Raw genomic sequence first — 22,046 nt, 5'->3', positions numbered from 1 at the left:
ACAGGCTCTGAGCTTTACAACACTGTGTCAATCATTCTGATTGGTCAAAGCATTGCTGAATAACACCCATGCGTAACGGCATCAAAGAGTGGAACGAAAAATAGCATTACGCATGACACAGCAGAAACTATATAAAAATGGATATGTTTATTTCAAGCAAATGCCAAAATGATTGGAATCAATTTAACTGACATATTACAGTTACACACTTGTTCCCAAACTTGTGGTAAGTTTGTCACAGTTAAGAAAACATATGTATCTTTGGCCTATTGTTTATTATTGTCATCAAACTTTTGAGCAGTTGGTGTCCATACATTAGTTCAATAATCCTGCCTTTGTAGCCTTCCCTATTGAGAATTGGCTTTTTATTTAATGTAAATCTCTGGGGGGGGGTTTAGGCGTACTACAGATGTCTGTATTCAAAACAAGACATTTCTAACATTTCACATCAGCTGCAACCACTTATGTTCCTATTTCAATCTGTTAGCAGATAGAGTAGGTCATGTAGATGCAGTATTTGTGATGGGTATGTGATTTTTGGAGAAAAGAGGCTGGGGCTCACTACATGTTAAAATTAAAATCTCATATTGGAATCATCCAAAACCTGCAGGTCAGAGGTCCTCTAGGACCAGAGTTGGGCAGCCCTCTTCTCGCTCGTGAAAGAAGGCGAGAACATATTGCTTCCTGTACTCATGAGCTTTACAAAGCAGCAACTGTCCCCAATAGGAAGGAATCTCCCCCAGTGGATAAATAGACACACACACCAACACACACTGACAGAGTCATGAATCAGGTTCAGGATCAGAGAGATTCAGCCATGGCGTTACGAGGCCAGGTCGTTTGTCTTTTTACAGCCGGTGGAGAACGAGAGCAGCTTTTATAGAGAGATAAAAGGCTGTCCTTTAGCTAAACCTAGTCCCAGCTTCATATGACCATAAATATATGTACGTACCGACGTTTGAGGATCAATCAGACACATGAAATCACTTAACTAAAATAGATTGTGGACAGGATGTATCTGAAGTCAAATAGGCGTGCTTTCATTCATTAACATTAACTCAGTCTTTTGTTTCCTTACTAAACATCCAAAGTGCATTCGTGCTTGTAAACTTAATTCATAATTCTGAAGCCACAGATGGAAGTAATCGTTCCCTTGCCAAAAATTCAGGCTGTAAAGTCTGTCGTTCATTTATACTGGCAGTGCATTTACAAATGAGTGTGTGACTAGCCGAGCACATCAGGGCCAATGTTTCCTGGCAGCGCGTCGCGCCTCCAGCAGTTGTTGCTTTGCTGACAATTCAAGTCCATTTTCAACACTTCTTCACACTCGCTGTCAAACAGCGTAACGGCAAATTATTATGTGTGTCGTTGACTTTGATGAATAAATAAAATGAAACCCGAACCCGGAGAATCCAGGCTTACTTCATCGGTCATCAATCACTGACCATTCAAAGGACGTGTGAGAAACGCCTGTTGTCACCACGGTGAGGGACTGAGCAGCTGGAGGCAGAGATCACATGTTGATCACATCTGTTCTCAGCACATCTGTTCCCAGCACATCGCTCATAAAGAGAGGTGACAAGTGAAAAATCAGCAGGTGCAGATCAATGCTGGTCTTTCACTGTATTTATTAAAGAAATACTCTGGTTTCATATTCATTGTCAAGGGTTAAACAACTAACGAAATATGTTTGACATTATGCAGATGATTTAAAAGTTCCTGTTTCATTTTAAAACTCTTTGTAACCGTTTCATGGTGGTCGACATGGGTGTCAGTTTGTTTTGAAGTGACTTTAGAGAAGTGAATGAATACAATTAGTTTTATTTTAGGTAAAGCCAGAGGTGGCAAAAGTCTAGTCTTTTAGTTACTCAAGTAAAAGTATAGATACTTGAATAAAAAATGACTCTGGTAAAAGTATTGAAGTTGTTCCCTTACTTGATTAAAAGTTTTTTTTTTTAAAAAGTACATGCTACTAAAGGTACTTAGGTAAAAAAAGTCAAAGGTAAAACAAATTAAATAATAAGACAGGGTTTGTAAATCATCAAATTCCTTATATGTATTTATTTTTATAAACTTGTAGAAAACTGTTGAATTTAGTACTCATAATAAATACAATTTGTAAATAAAAAAAGTGCAAATGCTCAATAAAAACCAATATAATATTTTTAAGAACTTGCAGAGAACTGATACTGACACATGGAAATAAACTAAATCTGTTTCTCTTTCAGAACACTTATAATTTATAATTTAACACTCATCAAAGACACAATTCGTAAATAAAATGTTTAAAAAATAATAATTAATGTGCTACCAGGGTTTTGGGCCCCATCAAAATAAATCTCTCATTTTGATATTGACACTGTTTTACTTAAAACTAAGCATTTTAATGATATTCTTGACTATCATTAATTGGTAGGGGAAGCACTGAAAATACAATGAAATTAATTTAGATTGAATTATTTGCTGTACATGTAAAATCTTATGGTAATGAATTATTTTTGGGATTTTAGTTGAAAGTGAAACATTTCAGTTACACATTTCTGGCTATATTTTGTGTTTTCAGGCTTTAGGGGTTCAAATCATTCTGAAATCAAGAGACTACCAGCTTTTTTTTTTTTTTAATTCAGAACAATTTTTATTCTTCAATGTTTTTTTTTTCTCCCAAGTAATTGATTAATTTCACACAGTTGCTTTAACACATTGTGTTATTCTGTGTCTGTGTATTACATAACACAATGACTTTAATTCTATTTATAAAGCTGGCACACTTCTTGTTTCTCAGGTTTGTTTAGGGTTGCTGCTTGGCCTAGATAAACATCTACAGCACAAATAAAAACTCTATTGATACAATGCTACTGTACCCCCCAATGGTTATTTTTGGTAATTAATCTCACCACGGTTTCCTTGCATACAGTAAACATCTCATGTATAAATTTAAACAGGAAGAGACAAAATCTTGCACAATTGGAACTTAATTTATTTTCCACAAAAGCATCTGCATAAATTAAAAGGTTGGTCAAAATGTAAAATAGTTTGTTTTTTTTTTTTTTAAATAAAAAATAAAATTCAAAATAAGAGAGGCCATGATACGGAAATAAAAAAAAAAAATCACAAAAAATGATAATTTACTTAGTAATGGTTGGGTGTATGAATGTAATGAATTACTTTACTTCTTTTAAAATGTACTTAAGTACAAGTAAAATCAGTGATTTCGAGTTCCCATGAAAGCAACTCAATTACAGTAACGTGAGTATTTGTAATCCTTTCACCTCTGCTAATCAGATGTGTATTTAGTTATCTTTAGTATTTAAATAGCACAATTAATTACCTATAAATGATTATACTGAAAGCCTTTCATTTTTAATTAAATACATATATCTGTAGAAGTGCCTGTGAAAACCAGTATTAATCAGACCAGTGTGGATCTCTTTGTGGTCAGATTCATTAGGTTTTATTAGGTTTTAAATGCTGTATTTGTGTCAATATTTTACGATAATAAAACAGGACAATTAAGCATTTATTAATAACACTTCCTGTCTTAAATGTGTTCATTATCACAGTTTCACTTCAATAAATACATGTAATTACATTTCTAAAGTGTAAGTAAAGTGTCCTGAAAAAGATCATTTTGATTTACTGATAAACACGAGTCATTAAATTAAATATCCTTTGTCTGAATGCTTGGATAGTTGAGCATCATTAAGCGTTAACAATTAGGTGGAAATTGTTGTTGCCATGGGAGATTTGGGGGGGGGGGCAGCACTTTGATTGGCTGCCTGACTGCTCCATTAGCGTGTGTGCGTGTGCGTGGGATGGCACAGACAGACTGAGACAGGATGGATGTGTCTGAGAGGTGTCGATGTGTGACTGTGTGCGTGTGTGTGTGTGTGTGTGTCCACTTGTGAAATTGATGGCCCTGGTGGCGTGAACAATGAGTCTCAGACAGAGAAAAAGCAACGCGGCTCATGAAAAATTCAAGCAAACCCACGAAAAGACTGAGACAAGATTCACAGAGTGAGGAAGAGGAGGAGAGAGTTAGAGTGGAGGGGGCGAGAGAAGGGGGCGGAACCACACTAAATTAGGTTTTGTGTGTCAGGTTGATACAGGATATTTAATAAAAACTTAGTGTAATTTGTTGTATTGTGGGTGTAACAATCCATTATTCTTGATCAATTTATCGACTGGTTAAACAACGATCCAATCAAATCAATGGAAACTCAAACCATCGATAAACTTTGTCAAAATCTTAGTTTTTCCTTTTTAATAAGGATTTCATTTAAATATGAAATGTTTCAGTAATGACATTTTTAATAATTCAATATTGATTGGTATTTTTTACTATAAATAATATTGACTTAAATCGATCAATGGCACATGAATCGAATCGTGGCAGAAACGTTGTGATATCGGCAAATGTTGTACCGCTGTCCAAATGTCATGAAACTGGTGATTTACACCCCTAGTGTGTATATGTGGGTGTACTGTGGGTTTGTCAGTGGGCGTGCACTGTAGCTGTTCGCACTCAACGTTCTTGAGGCCAAAATACGGCGCTTCCATCTTGCAGTTTTGGAGGAGCCCTGGTAACATGCCCCGCCCATTTAGCGTACTGCCCTGATGACTTGCGCAAGTCCATCCATGCCAAGAACTTAAGTATCTTTCCCACTGGAAATTCTACCAACGTCTTGTTCAGATTCATAGAGGTTAGTAGAAAATCACCATATATTTACACTCAAATATCTAAACGTACCGAAAATCACACGTCTCGGCTTTCCTTCACGACGTAACTGCTATTCACAAGAGAGCTACACAAGACCCGTGACTGTCAATCAACGTCAAATCTCGTTTTTCACCTCAAACAACTTATTTAAAAAAAACTAATGATCAGGTGTTTGATCAAATTCTGCGGCTGAATTTGCTCATCATTAACTGTTACACGCTCCAGTTTCAGAGAAAATATGGACTTTTAATGCTCTGTGGAAGAGGATCAGCGACTGAGCAGGTGAAGTCTGCCCCCCTGTGTGCGCGGAAACCACTTTACAGCAGAGATACTGGAGACACACAGAAATATAATGTTTTGGGCGTGCACTGTAGCTGTTCCCACTCAACGTTCTTGAAGCCAAAATACGGCACTTAGGGGCGTTTCCATCTTGCAAATTTGACGTAATTTGGAGCCAGAGTCTGTGCAGTAGGGTCTGGCAAGAGGAGCCCTAGTAGCATGCCCCGCCCATTAGCATACTGCCCAATCATCGGCTTGTAATTCATCGTCATATGATGTCAAATCCCGTTTTTCAACCTCAAATAACTTATTTAAAGCAAAGTTCACAGAAAAATGAGCATTTTAACACAATGTAGGATGATAATAACTAATGATCACAGCAGAGTTTAGGTTTGGAAAAAATATATGTGACGAGTATTTTAACTTTACAATTTGACTCACATCCCATCTGTTATCATTGGAGGAGGCGGGGCTTATGACCTATACTGCAGCCAGTCAGCAGAGGCTTGTCCTGTCCATTTTTGTTTTACAGTCTTGGTTTATGTGTATGAAGGTCTGACTTGATCAGAGAAGTATTTTAGAAATATTAATAAAGCTTTAAGTTATCTTTTATTTTTTAAACTTGCTTTTACCCTCCTAATCACCAAATGAGTAACTAACTGAATAACAGTAAATTCCATGGTTATGTTTGTTTGCAGCTTGAGACTAAAGCAGGAAAACCAGCCTGTGCCTTGTCCTCCATTGATGCCTTGGATCCCCCAGACCTGAAGGTGGCACTAAAGAGAGAACGTGAGGAACACCAGCACCTCCTGGCAGAGTCCTACGGAGCCGTTATGGACCTGACTAAACAAGTAGGTATTTGGAGATATTGGTTAAAATCACAAAAACTAATCTAAAATATATTAAATGATATCTAAAAAGTCCTGTACGACTTGTAATATGTACATCTCCAATTCAAACGAATACAATACTGATACAGAGTGCCTGGGAATCTGTATTAATACTAATTTTCTGTACTTTTGAGCGACGTTAATTTGTTTAATAATCAAATCTCAATCTAAACTTAACAATAACCCAAATATATCAAAACAACATCCAACTGTTTGTATTGTAATATTGTATATGACGTTATAATATTTAGTGTTTAGGAGGTGCATGGGTTAGGGTTAAATGTATGAAGGGGTGCAGGACTGTGGACACTTTGGGAACCACTGCTCTAAATGTTTTCCTCCTTTTTGCTTTAATCAGCTTCAGATCGGAGAGAGGAACTGGAGCCGAGAGAAGCTGGAGCTTCTGGAGAGGTTTGGTCAGGAGAGAGTTCAGTGGGAGCAGAGGCTGAGAGAGGCCACGACTCAGCATGGGAAGGTACGATGACCTAACAATGCTTTTACTCTGGTTTATTGCACCTGCAACTAAATGTGAACAGTTTTTAAACGTAAAATGCATGGGTTCATTTAAGCCGTGAATTATTCCATCCAGAACAGCTGCTATAAAGGTTGAGAGCAACTTTAATTCTCATCAATAAATGCTAATATGTTGTTAAATAAGAAGCTGAGTGTTTGTTTTTTCGCTAATGGCTGGGTTTGTCCTTTTATTCTCCACTCGCAGTCGAAGTCATCAGGAGGTGATGCCTCAGCAGACGCTGTTGTTGTTAATGGAGCAGGATCACCAAGGTAACCATGCGCTCTGAGACACATTGAGCTCAATGCAGCAATGGCTCAGGACTTTATGCTAGTAACTCATAAACATCATCAGCTATAGATGTAGCTTACTCCCATGATTTTAACTGACGTGTGAACAAATGACCTTTAAAGCTTTTAAGAGGTTAAAAAAGAATAATACAATGTTTTTTTTTTTGTGAATTTGTGGTCAATTCTTTCCTCTCCTAAAGGGTGAAGTCCACCTTGGAGCTGGATGGTTCAGCAGAGGTCAGCAGAGCAGCCAATCAGGAAGAGGCTGCACACTTGGTCATTCATCCCCCTTTTAATCATTCAGACATGGGTGACATCACCAGGAAGAATTGGACCTATCTGACCAAAGAGGTAAGACATTTACAGGACATCCCAAGCACTATGGGAATGATTTTCAATAATCACAAGTAGTGAAATAACCAAACATTTGTGTCCAAAATAAAAATGAAGAAGTCTCATAAAGAAAAATAGTTTTACATCCCAAGAAAGAGTAACATTTGTACTATAAATGAAAACATAGATCAGATTTTTTTCTTTCAGTCCCACATGCAGTTATGCACCAATGAAAATAGTAAAAAAAAAATTGTTTTTGGGGATTTCAAATCTTATCACCAAGGAACCAATTCATATACCTGTATGTGATTAATCATTAGTGACGTGAACAGTCTATGTTCATAGCTCTAAGCTGATCACATTACAGGGAGCTGAGGCGTATGAATCCATGTATCATTCGTTTATTCGTTTTTCATTATGTAACCAAAATGAAAAAATGGAAAACGCCTTGTTTTTCAAATTCAAACTCTTTTGCTTCGGTACAAAAAACGGAAAACGGAAAACAAACACCTGTATTTGTTTTCTCCATTACTGATTTGCCAAAGTACGTGACCCTGAAGTGTACTCTCATCCGACGCTAACGACTGTGCTAACGGTAGTTCAGCATGATAAGATCCAACTGTGCATCCGAAACGTGTCCTTTTCGCCTTAGCTGGTGTTGGACACCAGCGAAAGCGATGTTGGGCACCAGCTAAAGCGAATCCTTTGAAATGTCCGTGAGGACATTTCAAAGGATTTAGAGACTCATAAGTGTTGCAGAGCTAAAGATATCTCGGAATGTGTAACGCTTCACTTCCAGGTCACGTACTTTGACAAATCGGTAATGGAGAAAACGAATAAAGGTGTTCGTTTTTCATGTTTTTGTTACATAATGAAAAACGAATGAACGAACGATACACGGATTCATTTTGCTAAGTGGTTTACTGAAGGACCAAACATGTTCCAGACCCAAACACACTGACTTCTTCACTATTTAGATTAGCTGGCATGTCCACCACATAGAATGTATAACAGATCTATTTTTCTATATTCTGAGAGAGTAGGTGGAGCTGTATTACTATACCACATTTATCTTTCCTATGTGATGGAGTTACGGAGATATTGGAAGATGAACATGGAAGAAAAATAAGGACGAGTGAAAATCAACACATACCCCCCTTCACTAAATTGTCCATATCTCATAAAGTATTAATCCGATCAAATTAAAAATGTATAGTGTGAATTTTGAATAATGACGGAACAATTGTTTTTTTAGATCAAAGTAGGGCTGGACAATATATCAGGATTCAAGATATGAGTTTTCTATTTTGGTGATATAGTAAATGACAATATTGCCTATATCGAGATGTATCTATATTTTTTTAACTTGTTTTTATTCATACAATCACACAGTACAAATCACATCATACAAGTGTTTACTATTATTCATAGTGCAGTCAAACAGTGTCCTTCTTTACAATTCTTCCTGATTTCTGAGATATACAGTATATATTTTATAGCTTATTTTGTATTAAAATACTCAACAACACTGCAGAACTCACTCACACGTAACTTAGATTTACTCATCGAGTTCAGTCTTAATTATTATGGTTTAATAATGGATTTTCTCTGACGTGTGTGATCCTAGACCCCAGAAATTGGGGATACTTGTAAGACCTGGGATGGTCCGAGCGGTTCTTGCAGCACCTTTGAAGGATCGGAGCTGGATCTGGAGTCAGTGCAGAGAAGCTACACGGCTCCAGACCGCACTGGGATCCGGATCTACTACAGCCCTCCTGCTGTGAGGAGAATGGATCACCTGAGGAGGAGAGAGTCACAACACCCCCACAACGGGGGCTTCTCCTTGGAGCTGAGCGACTCTGCAGTGGCAGATGTTCCACATCTGGATCCAGCTTCCTCCTTGTCCTCCTCCTACGACCAGTGGCTGAACTCACTGTCCAATCAGCACAGAGAGCTTCTAGAGAGCAGGAGCGTTGGCAGCTCAATGCCCAGCGTCATCACCAGCAGCGTTAGCAGCGTTAGCAGCTCCGCTAACAGCGTGATAGAAGGAATGACGTCTGCTCCTGCGTTCCATGGCCTGGAGATGGGAGAGATTTCAGCCAACCTGAGCGACGACATGAAGGAGATGACCAACTGTGTCCGCCAGGCTATTCGCTCGTCCTCTCTGGAGAGGAAGTCCAGCAAAGAACCAGGAAGTCAGGTCAGAACCAGGAAGTCAGTCTTGTGTTTATTCATCATCAGTGGTTGGAAACTGTAAAGCTTCACTTTATTTTTTTTACTTTCTTTCTAGAATTAGTTTTTGATCATGTTTGAGCTCAGATATATATATATATATATATATATATAAATTGATTTAAATTTTTCAGAAATTTAAGGCGACACCACATGGGTTGTTTAAGTTTAGATGTTTGTAATAATGTAATCATACTTTTGATGTTTGTCACAATTTCATCTGTGATGACATAAATAATCCTCCACCTCTCCACCAGGCGGTGGGTGTATCCACCAGGTCCACTCAGACAGCTACGCAGTACGCCAGCATTGGGCTTCAAACCGACAACCTCTCCAGCACCCGTTCAGGGTTACATTCCAAAGCTTGGTCCTCTCGCCCTTCTTCAACCACGCCCTCCTCGCTGGCCTCAGCCCGAACTCGTCAGATATCGACCTCCTTGGATAAAGTTCACAGTCGCATTGAGAGGCCGTGCTGTTCTCCTAAATACGGGTCGCCTAAACTCCAACGCAGAGTCTCGTCTGGTAAACATTAGTCAGCGTTTTTATCCTAATATTGAGCTACACTGAGTGAGAAAACTTCCTGTTCTGCTGTTTAGGCTCCACCTCCAGGCTGGATGGCTCCTCCTCCCCTCGGGACCGCAGCTTGTGGAGCCTCCAGAGACCCTTAGGAGGAGGTGGGGGCTCAGCCTGGGCTCGGTCCACCACCACCAGGGACAGTCCAGTGCTGAGTGGCCTCACCGACGGCCTCTCCAGCCTTTTCAGCGTGGTGGAACATTCTGGAAGCACAGAGTCACTGTGGAGGAGTGACATCGGTGAGATGTTTGTATTGTTGAGAGAAAAAAAACCTAATTTTTGTCTTTTTGCAGGTGTAAAGTTTCTTTTTAGTTACTCAGTGTTGTCAATACTTCACTTCTTTTGACCTTGGTGAAGCTTGTTTGTAGCCTTACACATTAACGTCAATTGTGTAACCAAAGACAGAAATACTGAGAAGTTAATTATACAATTGGTAGGAAAAGAAAGAGATACATAGATATTGTAAAAGTAAAACAAATACACTTTGGAGCCTCTAACGCCCTATTCGCATGGGATTAGTTTTACCTAGGGACCACATGCGATTAGTAATAATTGCAGAGAATGTCTGTTAATCCCGTGCGAATCGACCATGTCAGTAATTTGTAAAGTAAAAATTCCTCCGCAAATGACCTACTGTATTTTGTTGAACTCTGAGATCCTGTGATAAAACTAATCCAATGATAATAGGCATCACTGTGATTTGGACAGAAATGTTTCTGGGACGCATGTTTATTATTTTTTTAATTCATTTTAAGGTTTTCTCCTTGCGTCCAGTGCCTACTTCTCTTCTTAGCGCCCGTCATGTTTAAAACAATGTGAGCGAATGTTACGCAATACGCAGCGCGTTGACTTCATATCCGTGAGATGTCCGTAAACCTCAGCAAAAGCACAGGTTTCGGTTATCCTGTGCGAATGCGTCACATAAAAGGCAGACGTTGGGGGTCATTTATTTATTACATGTGGTCCCCAGATAAAACTGAGATGAGATGGTTTGATCATTTCTGGTTACTCTAGGACGTTTTATATCTTGTATATTTTTATCTGTCAGTACTTTTTCCCATTTCTAGAGCTTTTATAACTTTTCTTAACTTGTGTGTGACTGGTGAACACACTCTGCGTAAAAGTACAAATCACAAATAAATATTGTGAATCATAAACGGTGAATAAACCATTTTTTTCTTTCTATTACTTTCTTTGTGATATCAGTAAAAAAATAAAAAGGGATCAGTCCAGACTCAGAGCAACATTACAGAGAAACATGTTGTGTTCTCAGTAATTTCATCTGATTTTGGTCTGTAATTAAAGTCGTTACTTGTATGTGCTCAACAGAACGGTTTGTTGTTGACTCATGGTTTGAGTCTGTCAGAGACAACTCTTGCAATTGTTCTGTGACTGTTATAACGCTACATCTTACGTCCTTTTATGTTGCATTTGAGATTTTGAGATCTAAAAATAAAATCTATTCTCGTCATTTAGCTTCACAGAGGACTGCTCATTATAATGTTTACATAGCACGTAATGTCTGGTATTGTAAAATGTACTTTTTATGTTATTCTGTTGGAAAGAAGTGAATTAATGTAACTTCAATTTATTTTTCTCCATAAATGTGTTCTTTCTTTTTCAAAAACCTTGTAAATCTGATTATTATCTTTAAATAATGTTATGTAGAACAGTGATATCATGCCTTCAGGTTTGAATCGCTGCTATTGAATGTAATCCTGGTCTTTGTTCCCAGTAGGAACCAGTCAGACCACCAGCCCAGCTCGGCAGCCTCCAGCAGGAAAACCCTCGGCTGCATCTGACCCCAGCTGTCAGCGCTACGGAGGCTTGGTTCAGGAGTTCTTCAGGAACGTCTGCAGCAGCCGTAGCTCAGGAATCATCAACCTGCCCCCGGAACGCACGCAAAGAGACGCCCACAGTAGTCTGGGAGTGATGGCGAGCTGTGGGAGTGTTGAGGAGCCAAGGCCTCCAGAGTGTGTGTCAGTCGGGGTTGAAGTGCTCGGAGCTCTGGCTGGGCTGGGCGGAGCTACAGATAACGTGACCAGGATCGTCAATAAAAGGTTCATGAGGCAAACGGCCGGGGAGGAAATGGTCAGTATCATGGGAGGGGGGAAGGAACCCATCACCTACGCTAACGCTGCAGGATGTGCGACAGAGGTGAGACCTGCCACTTACTCATATTATTTAAGTGTAAGAGTTGCTAACCTTAAAGCTGCAGTATGTAAGTTTTTTTGGTGTCATTTGGTCAAAAATCCATAATCACATTTGAGCATATTGTAATCCAAAGTGTTCTGAGTGGAGAGTGAACCTCTTCTCCTTCTCTTGCGCCTGTATAAGAAGTTTAGAAATTCAGGAGCGTGACATGACCTTTCAGCCAATCAGCGATCGTTTCTCCATGAGCTGTTTTGGGGTGTTACTATTGGCTGCTCGACGAAAGTCGACGCACGTTCAGGTCCTCTGTATTCAAAGTACAATGGAGAACATTCCAGCAGGAGAAGTCTCCGTCACTGCGTAAAGCAAAACAGTTCCACTGCAAAGCAAGAGGAAAAAGGAAGACAGATGTGAAGAGACAAAAGTTTAAAGGTCCAAACATTCTCGGGTGTAACAGGCTATCCGGAGGTCCGGTTTGAGTTCTCGCAGATTCCCGTGACTGCGCAGGGTCTGTCCCGCATCCTGGTTTCAGATGGAGAGTGAGAACAGACGGGATAAATCGCATGTAAACCTAAGAGATGAATATCATAGGTGGAGAGAACAGACGCAATTAATTTTGTAGTCTGGATGCGCAAATGGTGGTTGTCATTCTCCTCGGAGAGACAGACCACAAAACTCTCCAATAAGCCAAGATAAAATCCCTACATTTGACACTAGTCTCTATTGAGAAAAAAGCTGCTAAGCGCTCTACAGTTTTAGCGTTCACGAGGATACTGGTAAGGGACCATAGGTTTAGAAACAGGGAGGGGAGGGTGCAGCATGATTGTTTCTATAGAAGTCTCATGATTCTACCTACTCTACATACTGCAGCTTTAACAAAAAGACATCAAATTAAAAACAATAACAGTTGTTGTTTGTATCTAAAGAGACGTTTATTTAACCCTCAGGATGCACCATGTGACTGCGCTGCTCGGCCCTCTCGAGCAGCCTCTCGCCTCTGTAAGCACCGCCCACAAGACCTCCCAGTGACCAATGAGGAGAAGATAGACAACGGCACCGAGTAACACGCCACAGGCTCACCACACACACACACACACACACACACACACACACACACACACACACACACACACACACACACAATACTGCCATTTAAACACTGTTTCACATCAATGACCAAACTGCCCAATGAAACACACACTGCCACACGCACACACTCCTTTACACACACACACACACAATCACAGAATGACCAGAACTCAGACCAAGGTCCAAACAACACAATGCTACCAGCAGCACTTTGCTAATCTACACACACACCTTTTACAATTATGACTGATACCTGTTTTAACAACCATGATAGAGGGGCGGGGTCTCACTAACATTTAAATGGACAACAGAAGGTTAGAGCTCTTCTAGAGGTTTAAAGATCTCCACTAGACATTTTTCAGGATCTCTACAAGATGTTAAAAGATCTCCACTAGACCTTTATAGATCTCCACGAGACGTTTAAAGATCTCCACTAGACCTTTATAGATCTCCACTAGATGTTTAAAGATCTACACTAGAGGTTTAAAAATCTCTACTAGAGGTTAAAAGATCTCTACTAGACGTTTAAAGATCTCCACAAGACGTTTAAAGATCTCCACAAGACGTTTAAAGATCTCCACTAGAGGTTTAAAGATCTCTACTAGACGTTTAAAGATCTCCACGAGACGTTTAAAGATCTCCACGAGACGTTTAAAGATCTCCACAAGACGTTTAAAGATCTCCACTAGAGGTTTAAAGATCTCCACGAGACGTTTAAAGATCTCCACGAGACGTTTAAAGATCTCCACTAGACGTTTAAAGATCTACACCAGAGGTTTAAAGATCTACACCAGAGGTAAAAGATCTCCACCAGAGGTTAAAAGATCTCCACCAGAGGTTTAAAGATCTCCACTAGAGGTTTAAAGATCTCACTGAGTCTTGGAGAAGTTCTTCAATTGAAAGCTTTGATTGTATAAAGAGTTAATTTGTTTTTAAACTTCAGCACAGGGTTGTGAAAGTGCACTGGCTGGATTGAACAGCCCAATAACATTCCAGCGACTACCCAGCATGCATCTGGAAAACATGACGAACCTCAGTTGTTGACCAGTTTACAATGCCTCCTATTATTCTTTTGAAAAAAGGAAAAAAAAAACCTGAGGAAAATTTGATGCAGAATCTCAGCCCCGCCACACCACAACTATTATTATGACCAATGTTGACTGAACTCTGAGAGAAACTTCTACCCTAAGTATTGTAGTTTGACTACAAGTTCCAGTTTAGATACACCCCCTCCCTGTGTTTGGTTACACCCACAAGGACCGTTTGAAGCCATCTCGCAAACTTTTATCGACTGAAGAAAACCTTCGGACACCTTTTTTATGGACTTTGAATCAAGGCATCATTATTTTGGTTTGTATCTATTTTGAAAGGCGTTTCATACTTTAAAGCTTTTGTTGAACTGAATACGAATGTGATTGTCAAATCTTTGTGTGACTTAATGAAGGAATGAAGATGACTGACCTATGGCTCAGTATACGGTGGATATTTTAGGACGTCCTCACGTCTCAGAGTGAGGTATCAGGAAAACCCCTGTCATTGGTCAGACCAAACGGTCTCATTACTCAGGAAAACCTTACTCGGATGAAACACTGGTGCCTATCTTCAGCTCTCATTGGGCGATAGGTCGAAGTACACCCTGGACAGGGCACCAGTCCATCACAGGGCAACACAAACAACCACACAGTCATGTTTTTGGATTGTGGGAGGAAGCCGAAGAAAACCCACACAGCGCTGGGAGAACATGCAAACTCCACGCATAAAGGACCCAAGTGTCCACCCCAGGGATTGAACCCAGGACCTTCTTGCTAACCATCAAGGCACCGTGTGCCACATTTCATTTAACTATGTATTTATTAATCAAACAATCAGTTGATATATCGTAACTTTTAAAAATAAAAGGCAAGAAAGGCTTAGTTCGTCAGGTGTACTTCCGGTTCCTTCAAAATAAAATGCCATGTCGTGTTTTACGGACTGAGGCCGTTGAGTCCGTTGACTTTTATTTTGAAGCCTGAGGCCATTTCATTTGACGGAGGTTTTGCTGAGTCGTGAGTCCGTTTGGTCTGATAAATGTTTTCCTGATACACCGTACCACTGGCAAACTCTCCATTTGGTTTAAAACTACCTGTAACTCTTTTGATTAAAACGTCTAACTCAGTCACATGATTTAACCACATTATTTAAGCAAAGCTCAAACTGAAAATGTGTTGAATCGATGCTTTCTTCAGTCCTTGAATGTGCAATATGTTCATTTTTTTAGATTCTGTCAGAAGCTTTTCTTTGTTTTGAACATTATCTTTACTCACTAATAGTTGGAGTTAAGTTTTTTTTTTCACACCTAAAAAGTAGCTTCTGTACAAATCTGACACACATTTTAATGTAGCATTAGGACGTTTGTGTTTTTTAAACGACTACTACAATGAGACCAATTCAAGCACTAAAAGGTTCAACTTTTAGAGAGATTTTCTTTAGGTTAGATTTTTTAAATTAAATGTTTACGTCTTCAATCAAGTCGGCTCAAAGAATTAAAATTGTATCTATTTTTAAACGCAAGCCACTTTGGACATGTATTGAATGTGTTGAAGTGGGTTGTGCTGACCTTTCTAAACGAGGGCTCACACAAAGCATCACATTTTCTTGGATCTTTGTCTTCTGTACATCATTTTGTACGTCATTATTCCATCTCATCATTTCTTCCGATATTCAAAGTGCCTGTCTCATCATCAGCTCACACCAAAACTGGACTCACCCTCGTACACAACACGGACACACACACAGCAGGCCTTTTAAAAAACGTTATTTTGTACATATAACAAATCAAGGCAGTGCTAAAGTTACAACAATGTACTGTATCTCGGTGACAGAACAGCAGTGATTCAAATGTATGAGAATAAATGGTATATACACTATGAATTATCACATTTTATAGAGTTTATTTCTTCTCCGGAAAATAGTTTATTTATTTATTTGTTTATGGTTGTTTTCCATCGGTTTTTGCACCCTTTTCTTTTGTTTTTACGTATCAGTTTTAACGGTGCTATTTGGTTCAGTATCTCATTATCAAGGCCACTATCCACCCATTTATCCCACTTTATGTCTCCTGCGTTTTTTGTTTTTTTTTTGTTTAAGCCATTTTCAACCTCTGCACAACATCTACTGAGTCAGCAGTTTAAATAGGACACTACAGTTAAAGTGCCTGTGCAGAAATAACAGAAGAAAACCCACAGTCTCTACCAAGTAAAGCCCTCAATGCTGGTTAAAGTCTTTTTATTTCTTACATAAGCACAAAAACAATGAGCCTTAGTTGAGTAATTAGATTTTTTTTTTTTTTTTCCAACCACTGGAAACTACTGAACTCATGTGTTCCACAAAGAGAAGCTAATAATCTTATCCTCCTGAAATTCATCATTTAAAAAAAATATATATATATATTTAACTTTTGATTTTGGATTTAACAACAAAACCACAAACGAGAGACAGTAACGTTATATATTTCTCTGAGGACGTACAGAGAGTCTATTGTGAGAAATGGTTTAGAAGAAAACCCATGGAACCAGGTTTGAACTAAATTATATATATTGCAGCAGTAGACATTTTCTTAACACACATTTAGCTGCATAAACAAGTGTCTAGTGTCTTATTGCTAGCTTGGATTTGTACTGAATAGGACATCAGTTTTCTACTCTTGCCCGACTAAAATGAGCAATAAACGCAATAGTGAAATTTCTCTTCCCTTGAATTTTAAGTAAGATAAATAAATGTATTTGTTTCAAATTGATAAATGAGAAACAATAAGTAATACTTTATAATAAATCTCCTGCTTTTTGACTTGTTTGCTTTAAAACTGTCTTAATGCAATTTTCATCTACAATAAGAAAAAAAGCTTTACTATTATGTAATTTCTGATGAAACTAAACATTGGTTTAATGCAGTGGTTCCCAAACAGGGGTACGTGTACCCCTAGGGGTACAGAAGCAGATTTAACAATTTATTTAAAAATAATCTAGAAATGTTGCTATCCTTTTTAGGCTATTTTTGGACACATTCACCACAAATTAACAGTAATATTCCTAAAAAAAAAATACTATATTTTCTTGTAATTTATTGAAACATGATTAATTTATGCTGTAGAGGAAATTTTATCATATTTCTGACAATAGGAGACAATAATTAGCTACATTTAACATCGGAAGCAACATTTTCGTAGTATTGAAGTAAACATAAAAGTTACATTGGTAATTTAAATAAAAAAAATTCCACGTTAAATTCCACTCACTGTTTTGAATTTGTAGATCAAGCCTTAGAGAAAGAACCAATGTTCAGGACATATTTCTAGGTTTAGGAGAACCCGCTGTTCCACAAATGAAAAAAGCATATCTGAAATTATGAAGAGGGTAATAATGATATGAAGAGGGGGCACATGGGGCAAAAAAATATTGGGAACCACTAATTTATTTAAAAAAAAAAAAAAAAAAGGGAACCACTAATTTAATGGACTTTTTCCTGTTTGTTCTTAGCTAAAGATTAGCTACAGCTACTTGCTGAAATCCCCAAATTTTATAACATGTGTTCATAAAAAATTAATTAGTTAGGCTGAAAAAAATTTAACAGTAAAGATGCAATTAAAATAGCTGCTTAGCATTGATTACATGGTGTGTATTGTCATTCATTATCGTGAAATATTAGTCAGTAAAATGGTAAATAATATCCCAACAACTACCTCAAGCCACGGTGAAGTTATCAAACCAAGATAATTCCATTTTCTTAATAATGTATATTGGATGAATGTCTGAAAGTGACGTTTACAATACATTCATTAATATTTGCCTCCTTTTCTGCTTTCTATATGCACTAGAGCCACCAAATCTGTATCAGAAAGCCTTTAATTTTGAAATTATTACGTAAATCTTCCAACAGCACATTCAGTGGAATTGTAGAAAATTTAAAGCTGTAATTAATGTCCTTTTTTTTAGGTGTGTTTTTGGTTGAACACATGCACTAGGGCTTCTTTCTTTTTTCAAACTACAAAATATCTTCAGATTCACATTTTTCATAGCACTGGGGTGATCTAATGTTTTATAGCTTTACAACACGCAAGGTGTCTTTATTTATACCCAATTGTTGTGCAGCCGTTTAAAACCGTCAAAAATGTCCCATTTCAGACGTCTATTTAGTCATGATTAAACAATTGGGTTTCTAATTAAACTGAATATCTTAATTGGAAGTTTACCAGGTTTTTTTTCTACCTCTTATTATAGTATTTTCAATGCACTCAAACATACTAATTAATAAAAGTACAGTAAGCTTTATGCATGTGTTTTGGACAGAGTAGTCTTTATTCCTCAAAACACATTGACCCTCATTTATCAACCTTTTATCTGACCAATCGCAGCGTACTAATGATCAGGTGTTGGTAAATTCTGCGGCTGAATTTGATCGTCATTAACTTGTTACAAGCTCCAGTTTCAGAGAAAATTTGGACTTAAAGAAGCGCATTTAAATGCTCTGTGGAAGAGGATCAGCTACTGAGCAGGTGAAGTCTGCCCCCCTGTGTGCGCGGAAACCACTTTACAACAGAGCTCCTGGAGACACACAGAAATATGATGTTTATATAAGCCTCAGTCTGCACCAATGGGCGTGCACTGTAGCTGTTCCCACTCAACGTTCTTGAAGCCAAAATACGGCGCTTAGGGGCGTTTCCATCTTTCAAATTTGACGTCATTTGGAGCCAGAGTCTGTGCAGTAGGGTCTGGCAAGAGGAGCCTTAGTAGCTCGCCCCCACCCATTTAGCGTACTGCCCAATCATCAGCTGTAATTCATCGTCATATATGACGTCAAATCCCGTTTTTAAACCTCGAATAACTTATTTAAAACAAAGTTCACAGAAAAATGAGCATTTGAACACATTGTAGGGTGATAATAACGAATGATCACAGCAGAGTTTAGGTTTGGAAAAAATGATGTGATTAGTATTTTAACTTTACAGTTTGGCCCACATCCCATCCGTTAACAATGAGGAGGTGGGGCTTATGACCTATACTGCAGCCAGTCAACAGGGGGAGCTCTAAAAATAAAAGCTTCACTTCCCCGTGAGCGTGCGTCGTTCATTCTTTTTACAGTCTATGGTTCGCACGCTTTAGGCAATAAATACTAAATAAGTTGTTCCTTATGTGTTTATTCTGCCTTCAGCTGATTTCACCTATAATTCATCATATTACTGATTACTGCAGCACATTTGTAAAAGTTTAAAGAACTATTTGTTTGGTTAATTCTCTATTTTCAGTCTCAGTCAGATTTTTTACCACAAATCCACTCAGATTATCGTACGAGAGATCTGATCGTAGCGTACGCTCGCATCACAATTGATAAATACTAAAGCTTGCGTGAACTTGGTCGTACGCACGTCGTACGCTCAGATCTGAACATAGGAAACGGTCGATAAATGACGGCCAAAGACTGGAGTTTTATTCCCCTTTTTTTTTCCCTGAAGGCTACACCAGTGCCTTTATCTCAAAGATGTCAAACTTTATGTTCAACTTTTGCTTTTCTCGCTACACTTTGTTTCTGATTTGTCATTTTTCTTTTTTTTTTAGTTGGCGCATTGTAATTTGTCCCCACATAACTTCAGTGGACACACAAGCCAATAATCTCAGTGTGAATTTCAGGAGTGCAGACTTAAGTCTGTTTTTTGTGACAATGAACGAAATCCTTTGTGGGTTAATTTGACACAGTAGCAAAAAAAATAATTTCCATGAGTTTCATTGGTCAGTATTTCCTAAACAGATGAAATAGAACTCATTACTCAGTGCACGTGCCACAGTTTCACTATTTAAAACATCATTTAACCTTTCTTATATTTGAGGTTAATCCCAAACGTCACCAGCCCTAGAGGAGACTTTAACATGTTCATGGCATTCATTCTTCAGTCACTTATTAAATTATACTCCACCTTTTGTAAATGTCTTTCCATACTATTCATATTACATGCTGGGATTGTGTATATACTTTTTTAAGCTGTTAATAACGTTAGCTTAACTAGAACCTGATGCTGTAAAATAGCTCTTTCTATTCTTTGGGCTTTTTTTTTAACAATGCTTGCTTCTTGAGTGAAAAGGGGAATGCAATGAAAGCCACTTAAAACAGTTTACTGTAAAGAAATGCATCCATTTTTGATGCCGTATGAAAGGAAATAAAAGAGAAGCTGAATGTCCACTGCTGACGTATGTAGCGTTCTCACATTATTGGCCACACTGGAGCATTTCCTCTGTACATAATAAAAAACAAAGGGTTTAAAAAGTGACAGGGAACAAAGAATTTGGATCCAGGTAGATTTTTAAAAAGCGTTGGGAGGGTTTTGTGTTTTACAACCACTGTAGCTTGTAAAACGAGATGCTTTTTGTCATAGAATTCACAAATAAATGTTTGATGGACTTCCTTGTTGTTGGCTCTTCTGTTTTTTTTACAGGTTTGTCTTTAATATGATTCTTTCTGTCATTGTAAGTTCACAAGTCATCAATCTGAGGTTTTTATGAGAGAAAACTGCACCGTTTTTAGCTAAGGTGATGTTTTCTATTTTTACAGGAAAATGTTTTTTTTCTTCTAAATAATTAGTTGGACTGGTTTGAACAGATAAATAAAACTTTATATTATAAGGTCACTGATGTATGAAGCAGGTTGGTCAATTTCACTCCATTCAATGTTTTATCATTCAAAAAAATAATAGTGGCTTCGTATTTCATTAACTAATTTGATGAGTACAAATGATTAAGCATAAAATTATCATGATTATATTTTTTTCAATGTTTTAGTTGTGTAAAACGTGCATTTCTCTCTCTCTCTCTCTCTCTCTCTCTCTCTCTCTCTCTCTCTCTCTCTCTCACGCTCTCACGAAAATGACCTCAAGGAAAAGGTTTACTATCAATTAGGTTTTGTAACAGCTCTTTCACAGTAAATGTGTCCTAGAGGAGAATGTGTCTGAAACTTTATCGTAAATAACCCCAAAATGTTGCAAAAATGAGATAATAATTAGTAAATAAATGTTTACGAGAGGAAAAGGGGTCACCAACATCAATTCATATGGTTAATATGGTGTGTGGGTTGTCCCAAATTAGAAAAGATTTGGATAAAAGATGTTCAAGATGCATTAACTCTTAAACTGAAAGTTTGTCCTGATGGTGGCGCTAGAGAACAGGTCAAGGTTTTATTGGCAATGGTTTATTTATGGATTCAACAAATTAACAAAGTGTCTGACACAGAAACTTTCAAATCATTTTCTGGAGGCAAATATTCCTGGTTTTTCAAGGGTCAAATGTGTTAATAATACTCGAAGATGATATAAATCTATAGTCCATCACTTATCTTAATATTGTGTAAAGATAGAGATTAAAACGCTAATAGAAGCATCATTTGATTGACAAACCAACAGATACCATCAATTATTTGAGCTTTATTCTGCAAACAAACCAACCTATGAACATGTAACCTGGTGTTTTCTTTTAACGACGGGTAAGATTAAAGAATTGTGTTATTATAAATGTGGAGTCAAATAAGAATCAAAACACACTCATATTAAGGGAGTTTTTGAAGCAGTTGTTCAATGTCATGGAAATGTTTGTGGTTAAAACAACATTAAAATATACTTTTGTGATGTATTTATAAACATTGGCCCTAAAACAAAGAGTAGAACTCACAGCTTATACTGTATTTAGTTTTGTTTAAGTTTTTTGTAAATAATGTATGCCATATTTATTCTCAACCATTAAGATTGTTTGTATTTGAAAGCTTTTATTATAAACACTGGAGTAAATATCTCTTAAGTTGCTGTTATCTAACCAAGTATCCAAAACCACTGACTAAACATTTGTGTATTTATTGCTTTCTCACCATAGATCTAGAGTTTTTACTCCTTTGTTTGTCTTATACAGCCGTACATGTTAGATATTTATTCATTCTCATTGGGTGAAGAAAGAAAGAAAACATACGTT

At 37.8% G+C, this 22,046-nt stretch overlaps 1 protein-coding gene across 3 annotated transcripts in view; it reads left to right on the top strand.

The window, feature by feature from the left end:
* The window catches only part of mtcl2 (microtubule crosslinking factor 2), a 120,678-nt gene extending 103,094 nt beyond the window's left edge, over positions 1-17,584 (top strand). For 2 of the 3 annotated variants that reach the window (XM_028452694.1, XM_028452691.1), the window contains exons 16-24: positions 5,695-5,847; positions 6,245-6,361; positions 6,605-6,669; positions 6,888-7,038; positions 8,648-9,220; positions 9,510-9,774; positions 9,849-10,064; positions 11,561-11,982; positions 12,924-17,584. In XM_028452694.1, the coding sequence (XP_028308495.1) occupies positions 5,695-5,847; positions 6,245-6,361; positions 6,605-6,669; positions 6,888-7,038; positions 8,648-9,220; positions 9,510-9,774; positions 9,849-10,064; positions 11,561-11,982; positions 12,924-13,040 (2,079 nt within the window). In that variant the 3' untranslated portion in view covers positions 13,041-17,584. The remainder of the gene's footprint in view (positions 1-5,694; positions 5,848-6,244; positions 6,362-6,604; positions 6,670-6,887; positions 7,039-8,647; positions 9,221-9,509; positions 9,775-9,848; positions 10,065-11,560; positions 11,983-12,923) is intronic. The other variant, XM_028452693.1, reaches the window with a different exon arrangement.
* The last annotated feature ends 4,462 nt before the right edge of the window (positions 17,585-22,046 follow it).

The sequence above is a fragment of the Gouania willdenowi genome, chromosome 7 (genome assembly GCF_900634775.1).
Source record: "Gouania willdenowi chromosome 7, fGouWil2.1, whole genome shotgun sequence".
Taxonomy (NCBI): Eukaryota; Metazoa; Chordata; class Actinopteri; order Blenniiformes; family Gobiesocidae; genus Gouania; species Gouania willdenowi.
Note: the sequence above shows the minus strand (reverse complement) of the source record. Positions and strands in the feature narration are given on the sequence as shown.